The 27,608-nt window shown below is 43.7% G+C and overlaps 1 protein-coding gene across 3 annotated transcripts; it reads right to left on the reverse strand.

Annotated features, from left to right (window-relative positions):
* Nucleotides 1-129: 129 nt before the first annotated feature.
* Nucleotides 130-27,465, reverse strand: si:ch1073-335m2.2 (msx2-interacting protein). 3 transcript variants are annotated; one of them, XM_060910296.1, is made up of 15 exons: nt 27,161-27,465; nt 25,777-26,097; nt 11,536-12,018; nt 10,749-10,909; nt 10,468-10,668; nt 10,241-10,392; nt 9,989-10,114; nt 9,787-9,900; nt 9,591-9,704; nt 9,386-9,486; nt 1,944-9,252; nt 1,755-1,847; nt 1,442-1,636; nt 1,109-1,267; nt 130-1,021 (listed from the first exon to the last, which is right to left on the reverse strand). In XM_060910296.1, the coding sequence occupies exons 1-15, from the start codon at nt 27,241-27,243 to the stop codon at nt 890-892; spliced, it is 9,744 nt and encodes a 3,247-aa protein (XP_060766279.1). In that variant the 5' UTR covers nt 27,244-27,465; the 3' UTR covers nt 130-889. The 3 variants fall into 3 exon arrangements, with proteins under 3 accessions (XP_060766279.1, XP_060766278.1, XP_060766277.1); XM_060910295.1 differs by having other exon boundaries at nt 10,749-10,906; nt 11,536-12,021; XM_060910294.1 differs by having other exon boundaries at nt 11,536-12,021.
* Nucleotides 27,466-27,608: the final 143 nt, after the last annotated feature.

Below are 27,608 nucleotides of genomic sequence, written 5' to 3' on the forward strand. Positions count from 1 at the left end.
ATGTCAAATTTTTCAAAATATTCCTGTCAAGGTTTCAATTTGATTAGAGATATTTTTACACAAAAATGATTCTCAAGATCAATGTGTGTGAGAGAGAGAAAATATGACTTATATTCAAGTTTTCTGGATTTTTTTTTTTTTTTATTTAAGAAATTTGAAGTGCCCGCAAAACAAACCCTCCAGAGCTGCCAGCTCAAAGTCTTCAATATTTACATCACAAACAAACATTTACGTTGATGTTTTCTACTCGTCTCAACCCCATGAAGATTTTCGGAGTTAGGTTCAAGGTTGAAAATAAAAAGGGGCAACTCTCCTGGGGTTTAAGCCATTTTCACAGAGTTTTTTCCCCCCCTCAAATATTTAAAATATTTACAGTCCCTCAAACCACAAAACTCCAAGAGCCGGCATTTGAGCCTACGCTAACGTGGATTAGCAAAAGTGAGTGACAAAGCAAGGCTGATGAGTTGATCCTCTGAAATGCACAGTCCCAACAATATTTCTCCTGACCGATAAACACTGTGCAGGATTATTAAAAAAAAAAAAAAAAAAATTTAGTCTGTTACAACGGCGTTATAGTCTCCATCTGGAGGAAGAAAAAAAAAAAACCCACACACATTCACTTTGCATCATTCAAAAAAAAAAAAAACCCGCATCCTGATTTCCCAAAGAATTTCCATGAGTTTAAAAAAAAAAAAAATTAAAATAAATAAATACAAATACAGCAGAGAAATGTGAAATGGGAGATAATGTGGAGTGGTGCTGCACACACTGATATGTAGGGTAATTCCAAACGTTGCCAGGTTCTCCTGAGCTCCATCAAGTCGGAGAACACAAATGCATCCATGACATCAAGGCTGATACGAGTCCAGGTTTTTAAAGACGCACAGGATCACACTGAGGTGATGACGATCATGAGGTGAGGCGAAATGCTGGAGATCTGGTTGATGAGGTCGGGAGCAAGCCGTGAAAGGTGAGACTCTGAAAACTCGCACGGAGGGAAGATCTGCAACACGTAGGCAGGCTAAAGAAGACAGCGGGAAAAACATGAGAGTCCCACACTTACCAAATCATTACATGTTCTAGAGATAAAAACCCGATGTGCACGCACCTGATTGGAGCCAGGATTGGGGACGTTGATGATGCCTGCAGCCAGTTTGGCCTTCAAGTAGTTAATGAAGGCTGATTTCAGCACTTGTGTCTGTGTCACGACATCTTCCTGATTTAGACCACAAGGCATAGCGAGCAGAAGGCAGAATTCGCTCTCACCCTGCAGACAAAATGGAGAAAGTGGTAAGGTATACAAAATGATGGGGTAATAAAAAAAAAAAAAATTACCATCTAGAAATCTTGAGAAATTTGTCTCTGAATACAGCAAAAAAAAAAAAAAAAGTAAAGAAAGGTTTTTCACTTTATAAACAAATTATGTAGTTCAAACACTTACAGTCATTCTGCGAGCTACTCCTTCCAGCTGTTGTGTTTCTAATCTCATCCTCTGGACAATACGCAGAGGAGGTCCAGTCTCTGGCACAGGAAGCGAGCGCAGACCAAGAGACTTGTTTCCACACACAAAATGCAACTGGACAGCAGCAGTTTCATTTTTCAATGCCAGCAAGCCTTGCCACACTATAGGATACCTCTGTTCAAGACAGGTTTATTTTTTTTTTGGGGGGGAGAAGAGATAGAGATCTTTAATAGTCTCAATTTAAGGAGTTTAAATTTTTTCCCAATCCTAAAATTATATCCCTGTGGCTTACCGTGAGCAGCTGAACCATATTGATTTGCTGGTGTCCAACAGGTTCAACTTGACTTTCATTCTGAGCCTGGTTGTGATCAGATTCTTGAGCACCCTTTTTTGGACAAACAATGAAACAGATGTAGTACAAATCATTTGGGTATCAAGGGCAGTGCAGAAATAAAGATTTAACTTGACTGTTTCAACTTGCCTGTGATGGAGTGATGTTGCGAGGAGGTTGGCTGATCCCCAGTGGCGAACTTTCAGGAAACTGCAAGTGCACAGTGCGCAGATTGGAGTACATAGTTGAATACTCAGAAAAGGATGGCACAGTCCCCGAGGAGATCATCTGTACTCGCTTAGGAGAGGCCATGGCAGGCAGTGCACCACGTATTCCTAGCATTCCATCTTTCCCAGGGGGTGGTGTGGCCCTCTTTACTTCAGACTGCTTTAGGGCATCCTTATCAGACACACCTTTCTGCAAGAGGTGGGCCCGTGGAGAGAGCGAGGCTGTAATGGTGGTTGGGGTTGAGCTGGGAGGGCCAGCCTCTGCTATATGCCCCTGGTGCAGCTCGGCAGCCGGACGCTCCCCCTGTGGGTGGTATATGAGCATCCGCATGTCTCTCGTTTGCATGTTAAACCGGTCCATTGGCAGGCCGCTGTGAAGCGCGCTGCGGTATTCAGCTGGTAACGACTCTGGTTTGAGTTGAGTCGCCGTTTGCCTTCCAAGTACTTGATGAAACCGTCTTGCTGCCTCCTCCTCACTCGTTTCATGACCCCTTGCACTGGCTGGGTTGACTTTGAGAACCATTTCTCTGTTCCCCACAGCATGAGGAGACGTGGGGCGCTGCTGACCAGGCGCCCAAGATGAAGAGAGGCCTTCAGAGTGAATTCCATAGTTCATCACCGATAGTGGTGGTGTGTTGACCCTTACATCTCCCTGAGAAAGGTGACCCATGGAAATAGCCTGGCCCACACGGTGAGGTGACATTCTGCCAAGGTTTCCATGTGTACTATGAGGAGGCATGATAACGGACTGCTCAGTGTGGTGCATGTTGGGAACATATTGAGACATGGCGGATAAACCGGTCGTTAAGACCATAGACACGCCTTTAGGAGACGAAGAGCCAATAGGAGAAGACACTTTGGCAAAGGGAGAATGGGCGTGACTGGATTTCCGTGGCGAGCGGGGTTCCTGCTTAGTCTGAACATGTGAAGAAGCTCGATCCGTTGGCGTGCCTGATATGAACCCAACGTGATTGCTACCTGTCGAGGGAAGATGAGGGCTTATGGCAGGACTTATGGTTGACACCCAGGGAGATTTCACGTTTTCCACATTAAGAGGTTCACTTCCTTCTCCTTTCTTTGGATGCTTCATCAGCATTGTGTATTCTGAGTGATGGTAACCCATTACTTGTGAGGGGCCTGGTGTCTGCTGTAATCTTTTCACAACCCCGCTTTGCACCGAAGGGTACGGGTCCAATTTGTCCAGTCCAGGTTCATGCTTAGTAGAAACATTCATTTGTAACTTCAGGGTATGACCATGGTCCGCTGGAGGTACTGAGCCCTTGGACGCATCTCTTTGGGATCCACTGTAAAGTTCCTGTTTGATTTGAGGCATCGTTACCAGCTGCGTAGATTCAATATCCATTGGGCTCGGTGGTGGAATTTGACTGATTTTGGCGCTAATCCTTTGTCGTCCCTCGTTCTTCTGTCCCGAGTGACTCAGCACCACAACCCCCTCAGAGGTGTTTACCCGGAGCCCAGCAGTGGGGCCTGTACTCAAGGATGTGCTCTCCACGATATAGCGACCTGGATTCCCACCCTCCTCTCCGACAGGAGGGCCATGATAAGTGCTACCTTCCTCCACGCTTGTCTGGTACATCTGTTTTGGTGGCTGCTTTTCCATGAACGGGTTTCCCATCGGAAGACCGGGTTTCTCCTCGGATTCAGGGGGGTTGCAAACTCGACTGATGACTGAGGTGGCAGTAGAGGCAATGACAGAAATCACAGATTTCTCGTTAAAGACTTGCTTCGTCTCTGTGGATGGTAACGACGATGGCTGGCGAACTACCGGCTGAGCTGGAACAGAAGTTTGCCTGTTTTCATGCAGCGCACTCTTGACCTCGCTCTCCCTTGTATGCATGCTTCCAGAAGTAGCACTGATCTCCGAGATCGGAATACCTCTCGGTTTTGCAAGAATTTGACGCAGATCACTGGTGTTAGTATCACGAGCAAAGGAATCAGACAGCAATGTTGGGTTCTCTAACGGCGTTGCGGGAGTGGCTGAAGGCGAGACAACCGCCATCTCTTTAGACTGATTCAATCGGTCTGTGGGGGAAACGGAAAGTCTCGGATGTGAAGGTTTGAGACAAATACTTGTGGGAGACAGAGAAGGAGATGTACATTCATAAGGATTAAGCTGAGGCCTGAGCGACGTCGGGCTTTTGCTTGCTGCCGGACTAGATGATTTTGGCAAGTCGGGCTGCTCTTTAAGAGCACTCTCGATCACTTTAGGAACTTCAGGGACAATATTAGTGGTTATATCGCAATCTTGTTTCGATAAGGGGGCAATTACAGCAGCAGCCACGGGTGGAATCTCTGCGACTGCTGGTGCCACTGGGGATATGGACTGCGAGGACTTGACAGAAATATTCTCAGGTTCCACTACCACCTCTTTGATGGCTTCTTTTTTGTTCGCAGCAGCCTTTTGGCCTTTGGCTCTCCTCGGGGCTTTTGGTCTTCCTTTTGCCCCTTTTCTCGGCGTTCCCGTGTTTGAAGCATCCTCTTGGACAGGGATAGAGTTGCTACCTTCAACAACTTTGGCATCTGGGACCAGAGGTTGAACGTTTGGGTCTGGATCTACAACAGTGCCGATGACCTGGTCTTGCGGCAAGCTGCAAGACGCGTCTTCAGAGGTGATAGAATCAATAGCGGCAGCAAGTTCTGTTTCACTAGCAGGATTAGCAGGCTTTTCTTCCTCATGCCCCTCTACAAGTTCAGATAAAGGGGCTTGGGGCTCAGTCGAGTTCTTGAATTGAAGAGCAGCAGGGTCTTCTGTGAGCTTGGCAATGTTCTCCACAGCCTGTTCGAGCTCCATCTGGTGGGATAACAATGCCTCATGAGGATCTTTGACCTTTGGGGGTGCTGTTACAGACTCTTTAATATTACCATCCTCCTCCATGACCTCTTTCTCAAATCGAGGATCCAATATTTGCTCTTTGGGCGATGTACCTGGCACCACCTTTTTAGGACCATCGTCATGGCTCGATTCATCCTCGCCAGTTTGCAGCATCGCCTTCACCTCAGTCACATCAAGCCTGATTCTGAGGTTTTTGAGAACAAGAGATTTATCCTCCGTCATTAGCTTTGAATTACAAGTTATTCGAGTAGTTTTTGTTCTCACGCTTTTGTCCAAAGGTGACTGCTCCTGAACAGACTCGCAGAGTTTATCTTGGCTTCCAGTAATGCTTTCCGTTTGAGGAATTCTGTCTGTCTCTTGTTTTGGTTCTGAATCACTTTGCGGTTTGTGCTCATCCTTCGGCTCCTCCTTTGGCTCATTTGTCACCGAAGGACCACCATCGTGCTGGACGTTGCTGTCCCGAGAATCCACGTCCATCTCGGCAGGAGTCATGATCTCAGGCATTTTATCAGCTTTTTCTCCCTTTTTTGCCAAACCAGACCCAGCACCTTGATTTGCAGCTTTGTTCAAGCAGGGAGAATGTTTGCCTTTGCCTCCTTTGGTGACGGTTTCATTGTTTCCACTTTCATTGATCTCAGACTCCTTTGTCTCAGTTAATTTTGACCGCTCACTCTTCCCTGCTGAAAAATCCTCTCCTTGGCGCCGATTCTTTGGCGGACGCCCCCGCCGCGCAGGTGGCTGTACAGGGAGGCTGTCTGCTTCTGGTTGCTGTTGCCCTGCATCTCTGTCTACACCACGCTTGCGTGCACCACGTGAGGACTCCACATCCTTGCCAGTTTGCGGTGTAGATTCATCTTCTACTGGGGTGGCATAAACAGAACGTACATTTCTCCGCCTTGCTCTCACAGGGGGAGTGTTTTGTTCTACGCTTTGTTCAGTTTCGGAGCTATGGATGGGTGACTTGCCAGTTGACCTGGCATCCGAAATTGCTTTAGAGGAGTCTGCTCTTGGAGAAGAGGACCGTTTAAGCTTTTCTCTATCAATGCGTTCACTTTTGCGAGTACTCTGTTTATCTGATGCGTTTGCTGGGGTCAAAGGGGCTACCGGTGTTGTCGGTGAAGTCTTGCCTTTCTTGTTTCTGGACCTTGGAGGAGGAGAGATCGGTTCCTCCACTGGAGGACTGTCTGCACCTTTGGACTCCGTTTCTTTGGCAGGAGGTTCAACTTCCATTGCTACAGGCTCGGGTTTCTCCAATCTTCCTTCATCGACCATCATAGGAGAGGCAGAATTCTGTAATTCAAGCTCAGTTTGAGGCTCAGATTTTGGTTCATAGCTCACCTGAGAGTCAGCGATCTGGGTCTCGCTATCAGGGCATCGCTCGACATCCCGGTCGTCGGTCAGTTCCAACTCTTTAACAGGACTCGTTTTAATTTCATTCACTAAAGGTTTTGAGTCCTGGGATTCAGATCTAATTGAATCAGGGGGTTCTTGGGAAAGTGAATTTGTCGAGGAGGAGACTAACGGCTGTTCGGGCTGTTTTTCTTCCTTTACTGAAAAACCAAGTTGTTTCAGGGAAGATGCTTCACCGTGACAAACGTCCCGCTGTGGCGATGTTTCCTTAGTTGTTACGACAGGCGATTTCTGAGTTTCTGAAACAGGAAGGGGTTGCATGATTTGCACAGGGCTCGACTGAGGTGTTCGTACAGGGCTGACCGGTTTGTTCTCGGCTGGCTTCGTTTCAGCCAGTTCAACAGCACCGCGTTGCTCTTCCTCCTGCGTTTTATCACCGACTTGGCCATCAACGCCTTCCTCTTTCTTGCATTCTTGCTGAGATTGCTCTTTTCCCTTCTGTTGCTGCAGTCTCGTCAACTCTAAAAAGCGATCGTGGAAGAGTACCACCGGTTCAGAATCAGGTTGACCTTCAGTTTGGCCTTGTTGATTCGCTGGAAAGCCCATGCCATGTTCAGGGTCTTCATGCTTTCTTTCGAGATGCTGGAGACGTCTCGAGTCTTGCTCAAAGATAGAACTGTGAAGAAAGCGAGAGGCAAAGAGCTCTCGTCGCTCTTGTTCTTCTGGTTTCGGATCTTCCTTTCGGTCATCTAGTTTATCCTCGGACTCGCTTCGTATTTTCTTTTTCTTCATGTACCATGAAGGAGTTGGTCGTGGTGCCGATTCTACCTTTTCTGTATCTTTTCTACTTCTGAAACTGGCAAAATGAGAATCGCTGTCCAGAAAAGACCAGTTATCTTCCCTCGAAGAGGATAACGACTTTGCGCGCTCCAGCAAAGCTTTAGTGTCTGGCGTAATTGTCTGGTCAAGTGCAAATGAACAAAACTTGTTCCTTTCCAGCGAGCCGGTCAGTTTGGATTCCGATAATCTGTCCCCACGATGCCGTTCAGGGAAGGACATTGAGGTTGAGGGCATGGGAGAGTTTGGTTTGTGTTCTCTATCTTCTTCAGAGTCAGAGCGCACCTCACCAGGCTCTAAATCGGGCCAAATTCTATATTCCAAATATGATCGATTGACACGCCTTTTATCCAAGCTCCTTGAAAAGTCAGGCAGCAAGTCCTGCTTCAGGCGACTTTCCCAACGTCTCTGCTCATCATGCAGGGACGTGCTTAGCTTTGACGCCTGTGAGGTATGGACACGTTTAACTGTTAGCTCCATATCCTGGTGAGAACTGTCTTCCTGTTTTGGTTGTTCTTTCACTTCTTTCACGGTAATTAGTTGGGGAACATCCGTATATTCTTCCTCTCCGTGTTGAGAGGCATTAAACCTGGGCGAGCTTGTGCTCCACTCTGCCTCTTCGCTCTTTGGCCGGAAAATTCGGTATACCCGTTCTCTTTTGGTACCAACCTCCATGTCCAAGTGATCCTGTTTCTTGCTTTTACTCGATGGAGAATTATCGGTGACATCCTGCGGTGGCTTGCCTACCTCATGCACTAAGCTACGGTGTTCGAAATCTTCAGTGTCGACACACTGAGGAGTATCTGGTTTTCCTGGTTTGTCAGGCTCTTGGAGCTGCTGGCGAAGTCTTCGGTTCTGCTCCATTTGCTTTCGATAACTCTGAGAAAGATCTATATCCAAATACTCTTCTCTGCCTTTATTATCTTTTTCTGGGGTTCCGTCGTTGGAGAAACGCCTCGACACACTTGGCCCAGACTGAGGTTTTGAGTCTAAAGACTCTACGTTAGTCTCAGAATGTTCCGCTTGTCGCCCAGATGAGTTTTGGGAATCAGCTCGGTGATCCAATTCGTCTTTCAAATGAGACATCCGTTCTGATTTGGACTTGGAATGCTCTCTCTTCTGTGCCTCTTTTTCGAATGTTTTCACATCATTTTCTCCTTCCTTCGGATAAGACGGCCCAAAATCTGCAGGTTGATTCGCCCCTGTGCCCTGTTCATCTTCAAGGCGACCTCTCTTCTGTTTTATGGCTTTGCCAGTGGGATCGCCAAAACGCCTTTTTCGTGCCGCGAGCCTGTCGGAATCCAAAAGGGAATCTTTCCCTTCATTTCCAAGTTCTGATTTGAGGTGTTTCTTTGCTCTTCCTTTGCTATCCCGATCTACTGAATCGATTTTTGCACCGTCAAGCCTTTCTTTCTGTGACTCCAGACGAGACATCAGATCAGAAGGGGAGGGTTCACCCTCACCTTTGTGCCTCTGCCTCTCTGAGCTCTCCACATCTGAACCTTTCATTTTTCCAGAATTCGAATCCAGGCTAGGCTCCCTGTCCGCTTCAGAATAAGGTACGCTAGGAGACTGCACTTTCCCCCTTCTCGATTTTGTTTTCTCGCCCTTCTCTCTGTCTGCTTTTTCCTTGCGCCTGCCGCGCTTGCTCTTTTCAGTCACACTTACGCGGTCAGCCTCGGCCTGCTCCATTTCTCTGTTCAGACTCTCGGTTTTATAATCCACTGGAGACTTTTCAGACTTTTCAAACTGAGGAGTCGGTGATAAAGAGCTACAGCTTCCACTTCTCTCAGACGAGTGCCTGTACACACGTCGCTCTGCTTCCCTCGAGACGCGGTCAGTGGGCGAAGGAGAGGCAGAAGGGGTCACGGGCCGCCGCGGATGGGACGGGCTCCATCTGCTGCGGTCGGCCTCAAAACGTTCCCGTTCCCGTTCGCGTTCCCGCTGGATGTAGCTATACTTTCGGATATCCTGCTCAAAGGGGTCTCTGTAATCCCTGTATTCACGCGGATCTTCATGATAGCGTGGATCATAGTGGTCGCCTTGGTAATGGTCTAGTTCTGGATAACGCTCACGGCTGCGAGCGGGGTAGTCTCGCCGTGGATCGTCGGCATAGATTCCCGGTGCCCGAACATTCTCGTAGTACGCCCTCTCTGCTGAGAACTCATGATAGGAAGGTCTTCGGTCGTCCCTGACAATGAAAAATGGGTTAAGGTTAATAAACGACTACATCTGACATTTCAGGTTAAAAAAAATAATAAAAAAATTAAAAAAAGGAGAGCTCCGTCTTATTCTTACGAGAGGCATCTTTTGTAAACGGTTACCTTCTGTCGGAGGGAATTTCATAGAAGTCACGCATATCCTGCCCTGATGCCTGCATAGAGCGATAGAATGCAACTTGGCTCTCCTGACTGGCAAAATCAACCTGTAGAGAACAAGCACATACCTGAAGTGACAGGTACAACTAGAAATATATTTTCATCCTTGAAACTCATTCAGGGCAATAAGGAAATGAGCACAGGTTGCTACCTTTATTTTGTTGCCGCCAATCTTCCATCCTTTGGTCTCTCTTACAGCAGCTTGTGCAAAATCTGTGTTGTTGTATAAAATCAGGGCCATCCCTTTCAATCTGTCAAACACGACCTACGAAAAGCAAATAATTAAGCAGAGTTCAACACAAAATGAAAACGCAATCAGAACTAGACGCATCGGTCATGTAAAATACCTTCACCACATGTCCATAGCGACAGAAGTGCCGTGTAAGGTACTGCTCTGTGATGTTAGAGGACAGACCGTCTAACCATACGCAGGTCGTAGGCATACTCTTCCCAAAACCAAGCTGCAAAAGGAAGATGGATAGCAAACTTGCGTGAGAGTGAACACATGTGATTGAAGACTTCAGTTTACTAGAGAAGCTGGACAAATACTTTGAGTCGGTTGGCACCCAGGTATTCTCCGTCCATTTTCTTAATCGCTTTACACACGCTGGCGATGTCAGAGTATTGCACAAAGGCATACTGAGGAACACCGTTAACCCTCTTAATATCGATATCCTAAAAAGACCAAAGCAAAAACAGGGGAGTGAGACAAGAGCACTGGCCTACTACCATTACTAATGAGAGATCGGGGGAGGGCAGGTTTTCACAGGGCATCAGTAAATATCTGAGTCAACTGCTTACCACAATCTCTCCAAAGCGCTGAAAAACATCAAGCAACTGCTGGTAATTCGTCGTTTTCTCCAAATTTCCAATAAACAAGGTTCTGGTCGCCTTTGGGTGAAACTCGTCAATCCGTCCGTCCAATGGCCGAAACTCATTCTCGCTTTCCGTCTCTGTTGGAGTCGGCAAACCGGTAAGGAAAGAATATCAAGCTGAAAAACTCAAAACCCCACAACTGCAACACTCACCAGGGCCATTCCAAGCAGTCACTTCTATCAGCATCCCAAAGAAGAGCTTTCCTTTGGACACGCTGAGTGCTTTCTCCTGGTCTTCTTGCTGTCTGAAGAACACCAGGCCGTATCGCTCCTCCGAGGCTCCGTGGATCTGCACCGAGGTCACCTTCCCGTACTTCTTAAACTCGTGGAAAAGTCCATCCTTTAGACTTGTGTCTGGAGAAGAAAACATCACGTGACTGATCTTGTACTACTGCAAAAGAAGCCACCCTAATGTACACAGTTTCAATACTAACCTGTGGATCGTACAGGGAGGTTCTGAACCCTGATACCAAAACTCCTACGTGGTTCATCACAGTCCAGAGATAGTGGAGGAGGAGCTGGAGGTGGGTGAGTGGCTGCAGACTGAACCGAGCGTGCTCGGGAGCCCTCGCTGGAACTGCTGTTGGAGTCACTGCTGCCAGAGGACATAAAACAAAAACACCTCCTTGGAACAAAAAAGGTACAGTACATCAAGACCAAAATCACATTAACGAACAAAAGCAAGTCGCTAGCCTACAAACAGATCATCCCAGAACAGCCTCTGACCAAGTACACTTATCCAACATAGTCCAAAATCTCCAAGGAAACAAGCAATAGTTCTTCTGCACAGCAACAAACTGAAATTCTCACCAAAACTTCTCTTCTTTTACCATCGCCGAGAATAAAAACAGTGATCTGAATGTCCGACCATAGGCTCAACGTGTTATAGGGTGCCTTTATTCTCAAAAATGCCATTTTCTACAACATTACAACACTAACCCGAAATGCAAACCTCTACAATAATAATTTAAAAAAGGGAGTACACCATTTTGAAACAAACATCTCAAAATTACTGCCTTTTTTGAATACGAAGATACAATTTAGTATTCTATGGCCAACGTGTGAATAGGGAGGGACCATTTCAAAAGTATCAGATATTCAAAACACCGCTGTTAAATTGATTCCTTAACCCAAACGGACAGATTGCAACACTCAAAATGAGCAACACCCAGTCTTGGATCCAATTACAATAATGGAAGCAGTTCATCAAAATCCACCTACCTGCCACTTCCAGTACTGCTGGTGCTGCTGACTGAATCCGAGCTGGACGATCGGCTTCGGGAACGTGAACGCGGCCCTCTGCCTGGAGAAACAGGGGCTCGTTTTGGGGAATGGGAGGCTTTGGGGGTCTGTCCCGTGGTTCTTTGGGGAGAAGGGTGCCGCGATTGTGAAGAATGAGAAGATCGACTTCGGCGATGATGGTAAGTCCGATCGACACGCCGTCCCCGGTCATCGCGGTAAGGATCCCGGCGTGTGGAACCAGACAAAGTGAAGGGATCACGAATTCGAGACTCAAAGTGAGATTCTGGGGTCTCAAAACCCGCACTAATTGCACTAACTGCAGGGCTGGCCCCAACTCCAGAAGCAAAAATGGCACGGTCGCGGTAATAGTCCGTGTTGTAGTGCCGCGGCCTATCGAAAGTGCCACTGCGTTCGTGGTGTCCATACGGATTGTGCTCGTATGCTCGATCCCGACTGTCCGAACTGCTGTGAGAGGGACAGAAAGAGATGGGAAAGGAAAGAAAAGATTCAAGATTGCTAACAATTTACAAAATTCCTGCAAAACATCCTCAGTGATGATTGGGTCAAACTTCAACCAAGAGCCAAATCATAAATGTTCATAACCACCCAAATCAATTTCAACACACACACACACAGAGCAAGTTTTGTGCGTGCATATCCTGCACAACTGCACAAAGGCCTGACCTGATCATGCAAGTCATCACTCGGAAGAAACTCATGAAAAATAATCCTTCAGTCTGAACTAACTACTTTACTCAGACCCTCCAGGATTTCGCGATGTTGCGATTTGCAACTTCAACGCAAATTCAACCAATCCCCGCGAATTCAGGGCGGTGTTGCAATTATATCCAATCACCGCAACTTTCCCGCAAATTTGACCAATCGTTGGCGTCGTCTTGAGGTGACGTCGACAAACTATCTTCCGCCTTACTTCCGTGTATACGTTCAAGAGAAGCAGCATGTGCGCAGTGTTGCCAGATTGGGCGGTTTTAAGTGCATTTTGACAGGGTTTGAACATATTTTGGGCTGGAAAACGTCAGCAGTATCTGGCAACATTGCATGATGTGTGAGTTAGTGTTTATGTAGGCTTAAATTCTGTTACTGAAAGTGTGTTGTGTTTACAGTGAAGGACTGTGTGCACTTTACATTATTTTTTTTAACTTAATACAAGAAATTAATGGATGCCAACATTTTTGCCAAAATGGTATTTTATTTTCCATTGTTTAGTCAGCTTCAGCATCATACTGTGAGATTCTGTTCAAATTGTTTTTTTCTTCTATGAAGCCTGAGCCATTTATTTTATTAGTTTATAATTGTTTAATTTAGTCTTCAGGAGAGACTGCCTGCACACAGTACTAGTATTAATAGTTTTTTTTTTTTCCTTACATGAAAGCTGAGGCATTTATATTATATTTTAAGGTAACTTCATGTTGTGCTGTGAGGTTCTCTGCACTTTAACTTTTGAACCAACAGGTGCATTTGGATAAGTAAAGCCTATTTTTCTGCATTTTTGTAGTCCTGCTAATCTTTTATATTGGTAAAGTTGTTTATAGGACCATTTCTCAGTGGCTTTGTTTTTTTTTAATCAATAGTTTTTCAGTAATAACTTATTTAACATACTCAATTTTAAAATCACAAAAAGAGAAAATCGCAACAATTTCTTGCAACTTTCACTTCCTCCCGCAATGTAATCACAACAAAAACCTAAAAAACACCGCAGCTTTCATCGCAATTTTTTGGAAAAACCCCCCCGCAACATCAGACATTTTAGCCCGCAACAATCACAAAAAAGGCCCGTGAAATCCTGGGGGGACTGTTTACTTGATAGTATACAATAATGACAAATATGTTTCTTCGGTCATAAAGCTGAGACCAAGTGCACAGACACCCTAGCCCTATTGGATGATCAGCTGAGATGTTCAGCATCTGAAATTTGCCTTTTTATATTTCACACCAAGTCCGTTAACCTAACGTAGCTAACACGTAACAATAGTACTGCCTCTGGATTAACATGGTGCGCGAAAATACTTCCACAGTGGCATCTTGTTGGTTGGAGACGCTCAGACAGGATGCATTTTCTAACTCTAAAGAGCCAGCTAAGGGGCATGGACTAAAGTCTGAAGGCAGGGACGTACAGTTGAAGTGATTTGGATGTTAGTATAGACCGCATTCAGCTTGAAACGTTATGTACATATTTATAATTTATTATGAAACTAAAATGTTAAACATTTAAAAACGTTTTCTTTCAAGTCACGCAGATTGTATGAGAAGTTATGCCTTAGCTGCATAAGTTTCTCAAAAGAAACAGCCTTTATGAAAATCTTTTCTTTTGTAAATAACTGCGACTCTCACTAAACCAACAAAACCAACATTTAACAGCCAATAATAATGATGGTAAGCACACTACAATCTTACTGACAGACTGCTTACAAATCTCATCTTCATTAGACAGGTCATGTGTGCAGTCTGAACTTGTTTGGAACTCATGTACTAGTGTCTAAAGGTACTTTACACCACAAATATCTATCAGATTATTTACTTCAAATTAATTTATAATGAGAAAGGTACTTGGTGTAGAAATCAATAACATGCTTAAAAAAATTATTTAAAAAAAACAAAAAAGTACCTTTAACTGCAATTTTATATTCAAGTTGGGGCACTGTGTAAAAATCAGAATGGAATTAGTTTTTTTTTTAAACTATATGCTCATTTTAAATTTGATGCCAGCAACACATTTCAAAAAAAGCTAAGGGTATGTTTTCCAACGTATTGCACCCCCTCCTCTTTTAACACACTAAGGCTACATCCACACGACAACGGCAACGAGATGTTATTTAAAAATATATCGCGTCCAAATGGGCAACAATCAGTAAAATATCAGGTCCATATGGCAACGCAATGCTTGCTGAAAATGATGCAATACACATGCCACACCTCTAGGGGCGCTGTAAGACGGTCCCTTCGGAGACACCAGAACAATAGAAGTAAGGACGAATGCGCATAAACTATTATGCGCGAGACTTCATATTAGCCACAAAGTCAGGAAAATCTGTTTGTAAAATTACATTATAATGACCAAATACAATGAAAAGTATTTTTCCAGTCTCACCTGTGAAAGGTAATCCCATGTGATCTCGTTTGGACAGCAAACCTGTTGGTAAAGTTAAACGCAGCTAATCTTTATTCTCCGCTTTGACCTATCCAAAATGGCGGCGAGGATGACACATGATTCTACGCGGAAGGCGGCGTCTTTAATGGTCCGGAATAAATTGAATGATACACGTTGATGGATTAATTTGCTGTTTCTCACCTGTGAAAGGTAATCCCATATGATCTCGTTTGGACGGTAAGCCTGTTGGTACAGTTAAACGCAGCTAATCTTTATTCTCCGCTTTGACCTCTCCAATATGGCGGCGAGGATGACGTATGATTCTACACGGAAGGCAGCGTCTTTAATGGTCCGGAATAAATTGGATTAATTTGCTCCTCTACGCCCTTTTTGAGGAATGTATTGTCGGACTTGAATCAACATCTGAAGAGGTGAGATCGCTCCTTTTTTCCCCCCATTTTTGCTGGCGGGATTGCACCATTACACAAATATTCACAGTGAAAATATTTTGTAAGCGCGTTTCATGAACCAAGTTATAGGATTTGTTGACAACTCGCATCGCAATGAGAAGATCATTGGCACTACTGGTGTTAAGAATCAGACCATTTCATAAATGAATATTTTGCTGTAGAGCTGCAGTGTTTGTACAATTGCATGTTTTTGCTTCAGTGTCACTATTCTGCTTCTTGCATTACTACTGTGAACTAACACTGAACATAATAATAATAATAATATCCAAGCTAGTGTTTCACTCTCACTAGTGCTCTGTAAGGCTTTTTCCTGGTGATATTCGTTACACTTCTACCCGGCGTGAAGCACTCACAGTCATGTGGTTGTGACGTCATCGTAAACAAATCCGTTCTACTCATCCAGACGACTTCACAACGGCAACGTTGCCAGATCTTTCCACTCTGGAACCCGTTCTCAAAAATATTGCGTTTTGGGCACCCAAAACGCCGGTGCTGTGTGGACGCCAGGCCTAAACGATAAGCAATTGTATCGGAGTCACCTGAATCCGTTGCCGTGTGGACAGGGCCTAAATGTTTGGGAAATGAGAACAATTGCTGTAGTTTTGAAAGTGAAATGTTATCCTATTCTTGCCTCATATAGAGATCTTGCATGTGACGTCACAGCCGATCCAGATTGTAACAGACGCCATCTTGTCGGTCAAATGCCATATTTCCGCCTTCTACTTCTGGTTCTACTTCTGCTTCTACCTTTTCTTCTGGAAAACCCTACTATATACAATTCTACTACAACAGCTGCGGCTACAAGCTCTCCCTACCTGTGCACGTTTATGTTTTTTGTGTGGATTTTTGCGTATTGTTCGTCTGTACCGGACTTCAATATCCACTACAACCGTATGGACTTACTGGACATTGGTTTCCAGCAGAAAATGACGGTTTGTAGCGATTTCCATCGCATGCACAACATTCCGGACGAGATAGCGAGACCGGCGGGGTCTCCGTGGATGGTTATCGGGTCTGGCAGGCGAAGGAGGCGGCGTCGGTCAGGAGAGGAAGCAAAAGCGAGGCTGCAGGCAGAGCCGGCCTGTTGACTAAGCTCAGAAAACAGCCACTCAAATCTCCACTGCCAAGCCTCTACCTCTCCAATGCCAGATCCATGGTAAACAAGACGGACGATTTGGAATTACAGCTGGAATTACCTTATTCTATTATCGGCTGGTCAGTGCTATACTAGATACTACTGATATATCTAGTGTCAGTACTAGCACTCGATACTTAAGTGACTTACCCGTCCAATGAGGATTGTTATTTTCTTGTTTACAAGATGCCACATCTGAGGGGGGCTGACAAATCCTGAATTTCTGTAAAGATAACTGTGCAGAGATTTATAAGCACGCAGTGCTTCACCACTGAACAGCGAGGGAAAGTTAATGAGGTAATTATACACGTCTGGGTATTCCACCTCTGGCAGTTCAATATCCACTGACACGGTCGTGAAAACTACGTCCGGTAAGCCATAAGGGTCACTAATCTGTAGGTCGTTTATTTTAGACACATATCTAATCTGTTCATTAGAAAAATGAGCCGTGTAGTCCGTCGGTTGAAATTGATCCATTTTGTATACGAGTGCAGCAGTATTCAGCTGTGTTGTTGACCGACAAGATGGCGGCTGTTTAATTCCAGTCATGTGACTGCAAGATCTCTATAGGATTTCAGCTGCTCAACAATTAGGGGTCTCCTTCGTCATATTTTGTGCTTCAAAATGCACCATGTTTTCAATGGGAGTCAGGACTGGACTGCAGGCAGGCCAGTTTAGCACCCAGAGTCTCTTCCTACAGAGACATGCAGTTTGGTATTGTCTTGCTGAAATAAGCAAGGACTCCCCTGAAAGAGACGTCATGTGGATGATGGGATGTTGCTCCAAAACTTCATTCGGCAGTAATGGAGCCTTCCCAGACGTGAACTAATGCCCCCTCATACCATCAGAGATGCTGGCTTTTGGACTGTGGCCCGATAAGCCGGATGGTCCCTTCTCCTCTTTAGCCTGGAGGATGCAGCATCAATTTCCAAAAAAGAACTTCAAATTTCAATTCGTCAGACTTCGGAACAGTTTTCTGCTTCACCTCAGTCCATTGTAAAAGAGCTCGGGCCCAGAGAAGGTGGTGGCGTTTCTGGATATTGTTTATATCTGGTTTTAACTTGCATTTGTGGATGCAGTAACAAACTTTTCACAGACAATGGTTTTCTAAAGTGTTCCTGAGCCCAAACAGTGAGTTCCACCACACACGCCTGCTTTTAATCTCGTTCTTTTTTTTTTTCACAACTTTATTCATCACACACTTGTGAAATTTCCTCTCTGCATTTAACCCATGCAGTGTCTCCTGAGGGCCTGAAGATCACAGGCATCCAATGCTGGTTTTTGTCCTTGTTCCTTGCAGACAGAGATTTCTCCAGATTCTCTGAGTCTTTGAATATATACTGTAGATGATGCAATATCCAAATTCTTTGCAGTTTTACATCAAGGAACTTTATTCTTAAATTGTTGCACTGTTTGCCCACGCAGTCTTTCACAGAGCCGTGAACCCCTCCCCATCTTTACTTCTGAGAGACTCCGCCTCTCTGGGATGCTCTTTTTATACTCACTCATGAACCTAATTAGTCTGTTTTTAAAAACATTACACAAATCTCAGTCTTTTGTTACCCTTGTCCTACTTTTTTTTGTGACATGCTGCTGACAGAAAATTCAAAATGAGCACATTTTCCAAAAACAAATCTCAGTTTCAACATACAATGTCGTCTGGACTGTTCAATGAAACATAACAATTCCACGATTTGCAAATCAAACACTATTTACATTTGACACAGCGTCCCAACTTTTCTGAACACGGGTTTATACAGTTGGTTCCATAAGTATTTGTACAGTGAAAGTTCTGAATTTTGCCTCCGTACACGACAATCTACTTGAAATTAAATCAAGATGTGACTAAGTGGAGACTTTCAACTTCACAAAAATATCACATGAACTGTCTGATAATTACAGCCATTTTTTTCTTCAAAACTCCCTCCATTTTCACAGGCTCAAACAACTGGACAAACTCAAAATTCTCAACATAGATTATTTTTCATACTTGGATGTAAATCCTTTACAGTCAATTGCCACATTAAGTCTGGAATCCAAGGACATCACCAAATGCTGAGTTTCCTCCCCCAAGATGCTTTGCCAGGTCTTTACTGCAGCTGCCTTCAGTTGCTGCTTGTTCGCAGGTCTTTCTCCCTCCAGTTTTGTCTTCAGCAGGCGAAAAGCAGCTCAATTGGGTTGACCGATTTTACCATTTAAAGGATGTATACAGAGCCATGGCCTCACTTTTGTTTATAAATGCTCTGACACCTCAAGAATAGCACAGGAATAGTTTTAAGCATTAACAATAAATCTAATATAGTAATTTTTACAATTCAAGTGACTTATATAAGGAGCGGCCTGAGCGAATGACCTTGATGTCCGTAATGTCACAGTAGAAAGTCTATCAGTCTCATCGCCATTTCCGCTATACTAAAACACAGAGCTGACTGCAACCCTGATCCTCCCATTTTGAGCTAATTTACCGCCATGCCACGCAGATGTGTTTTTGGCCGGTACAGCAACACAACAGAAGGTGGATTTACGTTGCATTCATGGTCCAAGAATGTTCAAACAGCAAAGATTTGGACGCGTTTTGTGAGTTGCTCATGGGCACATTGGGTGGCTACGAAGTGGTCTCTCCTCTGCACATTTTACTGAAGACTCGCACAAAACCTCTGATCTGTTGAGGAGCATTGGTTACAAGTCCGTATTGAAAGAGGGTGCAATATCAGCAATTAAAGAAAAAAAAAAATACAAGAAAAAAAAAAAGTATTTTATTTTTTTTAAAAGGAAAATAAGTTAAAGTTGCACCAGTCCTCCCCGAGTGAGCCATGGATTGTTGCTAAAACCCGGGACAGAACGGGACGCAACACATCACTCGGGCAGTGACCTCTCTGCAGCTGTTGCTAAAACCGGTGACATCCCGTTCTGTCCCAGGTTTTAGCAATTGCCTGAGCCAAGCAGTAATGGCAGAGTACGCAGTATGAAGAAAAGTGAATGAGTGGACCAGCCATCTTATTTCTAAACTGAATATTGCTGCCATCTCTCCCTGACGTGGAAGAAGTGAATGAACAGAGAACTAAACAAACAACTGAAAGTCATCGTTTCAAAAACAATCGGCCTTCAAGAAGCAAGAACTCAGACGGGTAAGCTCGGACTCATTTGGATTTAAAAAAAAAAAAAAAAAGTGTTTACCTGCATTCAGATTAATCCATGTAACTTGTATTGTGTGTTTAAGTTAGCGGTATAAGATTATTTAATTTGCTTCAGAATGTGATTGTCTCAGTTCATCTGATTATTTAAATGATCCTTTTACGTTTTATCAGTGAAAATGCATGCATGTACATGTACGTTGCATAAGTTATAGCACCCATCCTGTTTTAATGAGAATCAACCCACAATCAATGAAGTCAAATCAGTCTTAGTTGAGCAAGTCGGTAACGCCATTTCTTACTTTCTCCATAAATTTTTATTGATATGGCTTTGGCCTATAGCTGTAAAAGGCCTCGGCCTTAAAACCGCTTCCTGCTGTGACGTCACACGCTCAGGGCTGGCTGGCTCAGCTCCAGTGACAACTTTGCGGTCAATTTTAACTCTCAAAAATATATTTTTTTTATTCCCATTTATGCAACATACAAGAGTCAAGGACAGAGATACTATCCACTCAAATTTATTTAAAAATAAAGGTTCTGTGCATCTCCCTTAAGAACATTTCATTTATTTGCCTTCACAAGCTCTTGAATTGTTTTCACAGTATGTTTTACAGAGTTCTTACCGAGTCTGAGCAGAAAGTATAGCTCTTTACACTTCAGAATTCCTCCTGCTACTTCCATCAGCAGTCGCTTGGTCAACACCAGTAACTCAGTTCCACTGGCAGCCATACATACCCATGTTCACCATGTTTGACAGATGACACGGTATGCTTTGGATCATGAGCCTTTCCTTTCCTCGATACTCATCTCCATCATTCTGGTACAAGTGAATCATGGTTTCATCTGTCGAAAAATCTTGTCCCAGAAGTGGGCAGGCTTTCCAGCAAAGTCCAATTTGGCTTGTCTGGTCTTGAGTGTTACCAGGAGTTTGCATCTTGAGCTAAACTCTCCATATTTACATTAATGAAGGCATCTCTTGATTGTAGACTTTGACAATGATAAGCCTACCCCCTTGAAAGTGTTCTTGACTTGGCTAGATGTGATTTTTTTTTTAAACCAAGGAAAGAATTGTGTAAATCATCCACTTCAGCTGTCTTCCGTGGTCTTCCAGGCCTTTTGGTGTTGCTGAGCTTGCCAGTGCACTCCTTTTGTTTACAGATGCACCAAATTGTTGATTTGGCCACTCAGAGTTTCTGCCTTCTTTCTAATAGATAGTTTTCACTGACGTCACGGCATTCCGGGGAACGCCCCCCAGTCGCCATCTTGGGGGGCAAACAAAACGGACCATCGCCACTACCTGCTACGTTATCTCGGACGAATTTATGAAGTTATATAGTCAGTTTTATAAAATAAAGATCAATGTCGGCAAAATCAAGCAAACAGAAGTATAGATACATTAAACGACATCTCACGACAACGGTATGCAGCCAAACTGGCCTTGATTGGGGGAATTGACCCCTATGAAGTGGACAAAGATGCATTTTCAAGTGACTATGCAGGGTTGCCAAAGCCTGAAACTGCCAAAGCCTGCTCCAAAGCCTGAAACTGACTTCATCAAACTTTAAAGGCTGTCTGATATATACAACTTTATTCACAGCGCGCCTTTTGGTGGATGCCGCCTGAATCGTGCAGATCCGATTTTTTTTGGGGGGGGCATTGGAGTGTCTGATTATAATTTCAAAGTAAATTCTGTATTAAAATTACTTAAGCAAATCCGTTACAGTCCATGAAACAGGAAGTATAAAGATGAGAAAGAAAAAAAAAAGTTTAAATCGGAAAGCTGCGCACATTTGCGCAGCCCGAGCGGTGTGCAGGACTGTGCATATGTGCGCAGCTTTCCGATTTAAACTGTTTTTTTCTCATCCTTATACTTCCTGTTTCATGGACTGTAACGGATTTGCTTATTTAGTAATTTTAATACAGAATTTACTTTGAAATTATAATCAGACACTCCAACGCCCCCCCCCCCCAAAAAAAATCGGATCTGCGCGATTCAGGCGGCATCCGCCAAAAGGCGCGCTGTTTGCATCCCAAACACAAATCAAATCATACAGAATAGACCTAAAATGTTTTTCAAAAATGACCCTTGCGTGAGTGAAGTGACAAGTTTCAAATAGAAACGTGACAAACGAGCGATATTAAGTGTACATTACAATGTAAACGTACACTCAGCGGTTCCAGTTAGGCATTCTCCAGAGATTGTTTACATGATGTTTTGGTTTCCAAAAACAAACTTAAACACAATTGATTGTTTATTTAAACAACTTACCACTTATAAAATGATCGGAGCAGACTTTGTGTTTGGAAAGCTGATAATCCTTGCAGTTGATTCTCGCAAGCCATAGATTTCTCCTTTGTATGCTGAGTTTGTTTGCTCGCCTTCATGCTCCCGTACAGTGGGAATTCCATAAAAGCTCCACTTGACTTCATCAGCTGACCCATTACGACAGCCGTGAATACAACAGGTGTGCACCATTGCTAGCTTTAAATAGCCTGCTTGGGTTCTTTTGAAGACTTTGTACTCGTGCGTTACAATGTGTGCTCAGTCACCCGTACGGTAAGCTGGACCCCCAAGATGGCCGCCACTAGGGAATCCCCGACTCTGTGAAGTCATGCGAAAACTATCTATAGGGCCGTTTCTTTTTTTCTTGAGCCTAATGACCCCCTCCACTTACATTGAAACACATTGGTAGCCGATCATGGGACTTCTCAAACAAATTCAACACTTCCAATCAACTCCAGACCTTTTCTTTTCCTTGACAAATAAGATAAATGGCCATGAAATGACTCAGTCGACTGTCCAATTGCCTGTGAAAATGGAGACACGAAAAAATGGCTGTCCTTCCAAAACAGTTAATGCAGTATTTGTTAAACACCTTGAATTCAAGATGAAAGTCTCCACATCTTGATGGCATCATTTCATATCCATTGCGATGGTGTACAGAGGCAAAATTTTTAACACTGCTTTTCGATACGTGGGAAGCAGTTTGGTTATTAGTTAAACAGCTAGCTAGTCACTAACTGCAGTTGCGACCTGAAATCCATTGGACTATCAGATTCAACTTTATTTTTTTTAAAGGCCCATTAACACATCAAGCCAAATCTCTCACGGAAAACCATTAACAATATACTCTCTATATATGCCGTGTTCACAACCAAGTGGAAACTGGAAAGTTTTGGATTTCCCAGGAGGAAAAATCCATTTGAATGGCTCTCTCCAACTCACAATTCCTACTCGGAAAGCCCGAGGTGCTGTGTCTCAATATGGATACTTCTGTTATTACACATCCACATGTATTTACTTGCAAAAATGTAAGTTTTGACAAGGCAGTGCTGTCTCAAATTGAACACTGCAAGTCGTGCAACTGGCAAAATATCTGGTGGCTTGCTTTTTTTGCTTACCTTAAAAAAAAAAAGGAGGGGGGGAGGGGCACATTTAAAATTTCTCCTTGCTTACTTGTGCCCCGTTTCACGCAAGGTGAAAATTATCATCGGTGTGAACATGCTCTCCTCCAACCAGTTGGAAACAACTTGGTGGTCTCTCCACTTCTATGTAGCCAAGATGGCAACCATCAAGGGTGAGAAGTATCGAGTGTTTCACCCTCAACGCTTTGACCGTTTTGAGTACACCATTCAGGTCTTAGTGTACTGTATGTTGCCATATTTGTAAGTGTGAATGCACTAAACACTCAAAACAGCAACTGTAAGTGCAGAAAAACGCAAATTGAGACAGCGTGAGTTTGAGAGCAATTCTGAGACATGGCGGCGCTCACGGTGAAAAGTAAGAACAAGAAATTTGATGTGAAGCTGTTAGTTTCTGTTGACATTTGCAATGGCTATAAACTGTGTGATTCTTTGATGACTGATATGTTAATTTGACTTCTGCAAGACTTTTGACCCAACTGCTCAATTTTTACTGGAACAATTTCACATATTTTGATGGGCGGTTTATTTATTAAATTTAATTCAAGTTTCATTTTCTTTGTAAAAAGCACCAAGGTTCATTTAGCAAGAAAAAAAATATATTTCAGTTGACTTATGTCAAGTAGAACATGAGACCTTAAGCACTCAACAGAAGACTCTGACAAATACAGAAATTTAAGAGTGGATTTTTGGTCTGCAACTCTGGGGTAGTGACGGTATTTTTAGGTGTCCATGATATTACACTAATGTGTTGAATATTGAGATACCAAGTTATCAAAATATTTATGAAATCTGCCACTAACTTTTTAAATAGTTTGCTTGAACTTATTTCAGTGCAAAAGTTAGCCTTAAGATATCAAATTTACATTGATGAATCCAGGTTTATGTCTACTGAGTGTGGGTTTTTTTTTTTTTTTGTTCTTTTCTTTATTGCCATTAGTTTCTTGTGAAAACTCATGCTCTCCACAAAACACTCAAGTGTGGAGTTATGACTCCAAAAAATAAATAAATTAAATAACCATCAGCAGTGAGAAATAACATTCAGGAGCGTAGACAGGAGGAGGACAGAAACTGACAGAGGAAAGAAAGAAAGGGTTAAGGACACACTATCAGCTCAGAAAGAAGCCATGAGGTCTTTCTGTCCAAACACGCAGTGCGTTTATTAAATTCTACAAGCTCTAAGGTTAGTGGGAGGGGAAAATTAAAAAAGGAGAAGCAATCTCTGGGTTAGATAAAGAAAAGCACAGAAGGTGCATGAGGCAGGGCAATACCAACCTTTTCAGAGCAGTAATTCAACCTACATATTCCAAACACAATATAGGAGGGCAAATGTGTGAGCCAAAAATAGAGGGGCCAAAAAAGGTGGCTGGAGGGGGGGAGGGAGAAAAAGAAAAAAAGGGGGGGGGGGGGGGGGCGGCTGTGCCTTGTTGCAGTCGCAATAAATATATCCTCCACGGGGAAGAAAGAATATCCAGACAGAGCCATCATTCAGAAGTCTACGGAGAGGAGTTCACGTTCCCAAAACTAAAAAAAAAATCATCCCGACAGGACTGAGAATTTAAAAAAATATACTTTTTTTTTTTTAAATCCAGGAGTCAGAGTTTTTTTTTTTTTTTTTGGGGGGGGGGGGGGGGGGGGGGGGGGTGCTCCACTCCCAACAGTATAGCCTATATCCACATTCTCAGCAGAAGTAATCCCATCATCAGTTTCAGGGCAGGATGAAGCCACTTCTTCAAAATCACCAAAAAGAGGATTTCTGGCACTGAAAACAAAAAACAAAAGTAATCCCAGTCTGTGTTCGCAGATTACTTCCATCACACTTCAGGAATTGGACAGACTCTGGGATATTCCTTTATCTTAAGCCAGTACATGAAGGTAGAAATCCTCAGCTTTGCCCGTGCTTCTCAAGTCCACTTGATTCGACTCGGGTACATCCACATTTACACAGAAATTAAATCCAGACTCGGCTTATGGTCCAATATGATATATTCCAAAAAAGTAGCAAAATTAAAATGCCGGGTTAGATCCGTGGCTAAAAGTTTCTTCACTTATCCAATCTGGATATCTTCCGAGCTTCGACCTTCACATTAGTCCCGTGTTGCATTTTGCTCCAGCCCTATCTTGACTAGTGGGTGGAAAAATGATGGAAAATGAAAGCCCTGACAGTGTTAGCGCGTAACTCCACACAGACCACCAGAAGGTCACAGCATCACCTCACCTTTCGCATAACTTCTCTTTGATCCGAAGGAGCAATTTTAAAACCCTTTATGACTCGTCCTAAATCCAACTCGGTGTGATACACATCCAAGGTTTGCCACAGCACCATGAGAGACAGAGTTAGCACAATGACCAAGATGGAAGATGGAAAATCAAAAAATAAACAAAGAATTAAAAAAAAAAAAAAGCTGACTCTTGAGTAGATTTTTGGATGAAACTACTTGTGAAAAAAACAGAAAAAAAAAACCAAAACATCACGTACGTACTTAATCCATGAATGGCATGGCAAATACTTCCACACAGGTGATCCAAGGAAGTACAGGTAATATCCAACACTGTTGAAGGGGAAGGAAAGGAACGCCTAAAATCCCAAACTCACCAGATATCCGCAAATCGATCGTAATATCCAAACTCACCGGGATATTTTCCACACGGGTAATATCCAGCTCGGAGGAAGGATATGGCTCACACAGTAATCCCAATTATTTGAACAACACACCTGAGAAATCCACACATTCTTAAAAACGAAACAGACAAGATTCATATGGATAATTAATTCCACGAGTGACGTCAGGCCTCAGAGCTGAAGGGAATCCCTAGATAATCAAAAACTCAATGGCCTTTCGAATTTTTTTTTTTAAACCCAGAAGGAAACCTGAAAGTGTTGGAAAATTGTTTAATTTTTGACAGCACGGTCCCCCTGTAGTTCGAAGGGAGACTGCGTCCACTTACCCGTCTAATCTGCGCTCATAGCGTCCCTCTCTGGTGTGAAGAGACACCGGGGGTCCATAAACGGGACCCACAGCAGCTCTCGAGAAACTTGCAACGTCCCTCGCGTGACTGCTCGATGGCGGGTTGTCATCCAGGCCCCGGACGGAGCTGGGCACAGAACCGGGCTCGTTATAATCGGTACGAAGATCCCTGTCGCCCATTTTGTTGACTGCATTATGCGCTTTCTGGGCACTTTTGATGTCGACGAAATCCACAAAAGCCGCCACACCACCTTCCGAGCCTCGCTTACGGAGGACTTTAACGCTCTCCACACGTCCATACCTGCAGGAAACACACACACACACACAATCAGAGATAGAATTTTATACTCCAACATGGATCATTAAGTTAAAAGTTAAAAAAAAAAGTTCCACTGCACACCCTAAAGCTGTACTGTCACTACAAACAAGTAAGATAATTTATTTATTTCGAGTCAGATTTTCCCCCGCAGCTACAAACAGGAGCACATGGAGGAAACGTCCTTGTCCTCCTTCACTCAGTTTCTCTCTCTCACACAGTTTTAAAGCCATTTTCATTTAAATATCCAGTTTTAACATGGTGAAATTGATATCAACACAGCTAACTGAATAAAAAATTAATATCAGTGGAAATGATTAAATGATTAAAAAAAACCTCTGAAGAAACTTCTTGGAAGGTTTTCTGTGGTCAAACGATAGCGTCAACTTTCACAGGGAAAAAGGCCTTTTTTCCCACTTAAACAGATTTAAACGCGAAAAACGCACATTTTGGCAAAAAACTGCAGCATAAGCAGTAATTTTAATCAAACAAATAAACCCAATACTCCAGAGAAATCCCGAACTTGAGAAAAGGTAAGGTGATTAGCCAGCTAACCTTCTCTTGACTAGCTCACCAGAGCTAACATGCTAGCGAGCTAGTTAGCTTAGCTATCCAGGCAAACCTCGCGATGCAATTAACGTGATTTTACTAAGTGTTTTTTTAAACAACGATCGGTTATATCTGAGGCATTAAAAGTAAACATAAGAATCGTTTTATACCAAAGGAAATTAAACGCCATTAAAGTCGAATTCCAGTTTTTAAAATATCGCCGCGCTAGTTAGCTAGCTGATTAGCCAGCTTCAAGCACAAGCTAACCGGCTAAATACAGCAATCTCATTAATTTATGGAAATTGTTGCTCCACATCGAGTCGTTTCCTCTTTTAAAGGCCCAACAAGGTGAAAATGTGTGGATTTTGAAGTCGTGTGCGGTGGAAACTCGGAGGATGTGGCTGCTTCTTGTTGTTTTTTTCCCGTAACGCGGGCGAAACGAAGGCCCCGAGCTAACGTTAATAATAAAGATTTTAAAACAAACAACAACCCAACTCACCGTTTAAAATATTCGACAATTTTTTCTTCTCGAACGTGTTCGGGTAAATTTCCCACCCAGAGGTGTCTGGTTTCCCGAACCATCCTGCGTGTCCCCTTCCCTGTTCATGCACACGCGCGTTTTCGACTCTTTACACAGAATAACTGGGGTTTTATTGTGGGTTTAATCTGAACGCGGGGGAAAATCCGCCTTTCCAAAATGAACGCCGTGAGGAGGAGAAGAGGGAAAAAACACACAACGGCTCCTTTTAGCCTCTGCGTCTCAACACGAGCGTGTGAACCCGAGACTGAGCGGGAGCGCGCAAGGCGTGTGAACTGGACCGAGCGAGATCGGGAGCGCGCACGTCTCTCTCTGTCCCTCTCGGGGTCGAGTTTTGCCACGCGCCTCGAGGCGCGCTCCCGACGCCGCAGAAAATGTCGCTTCGTGTAAACAGCAGACGACGAATGAA

Source organism: Neoarius graeffei, chromosome 26 (genome assembly GCF_027579695.1).
Source record: "Neoarius graeffei isolate fNeoGra1 chromosome 26, fNeoGra1.pri, whole genome shotgun sequence".
Taxonomy (NCBI): Eukaryota; Metazoa; Chordata; class Actinopteri; order Siluriformes; family Ariidae; genus Neoarius; species Neoarius graeffei.

Excerpts from the sequence above, each read along its gene's own strand:
- si:ch1073-335m2.2 (XM_060910294.1), bottom strand. The coding sequence starts at position 27,243 with ATGGTTCGGGAAACCAGACACCTCTGGGTGGGAAATTTACCCGAACAC. Across the intron at positions 9,487-9,590 it reads TTGGCGGCAACAAAATAAAG|GTTGATTTTGCCAGTCAGGA; the intron begins GTAGCAACCTGT and ends TGTTCTCTACAG. Across the intron at positions 9,253-9,385 it reads GAAATTCCCTCCGACAGAAG|GGACGACCGAAGACCTTCCT; the intron begins GTAACCGTTTAC and ends TTTCATTGTCAG.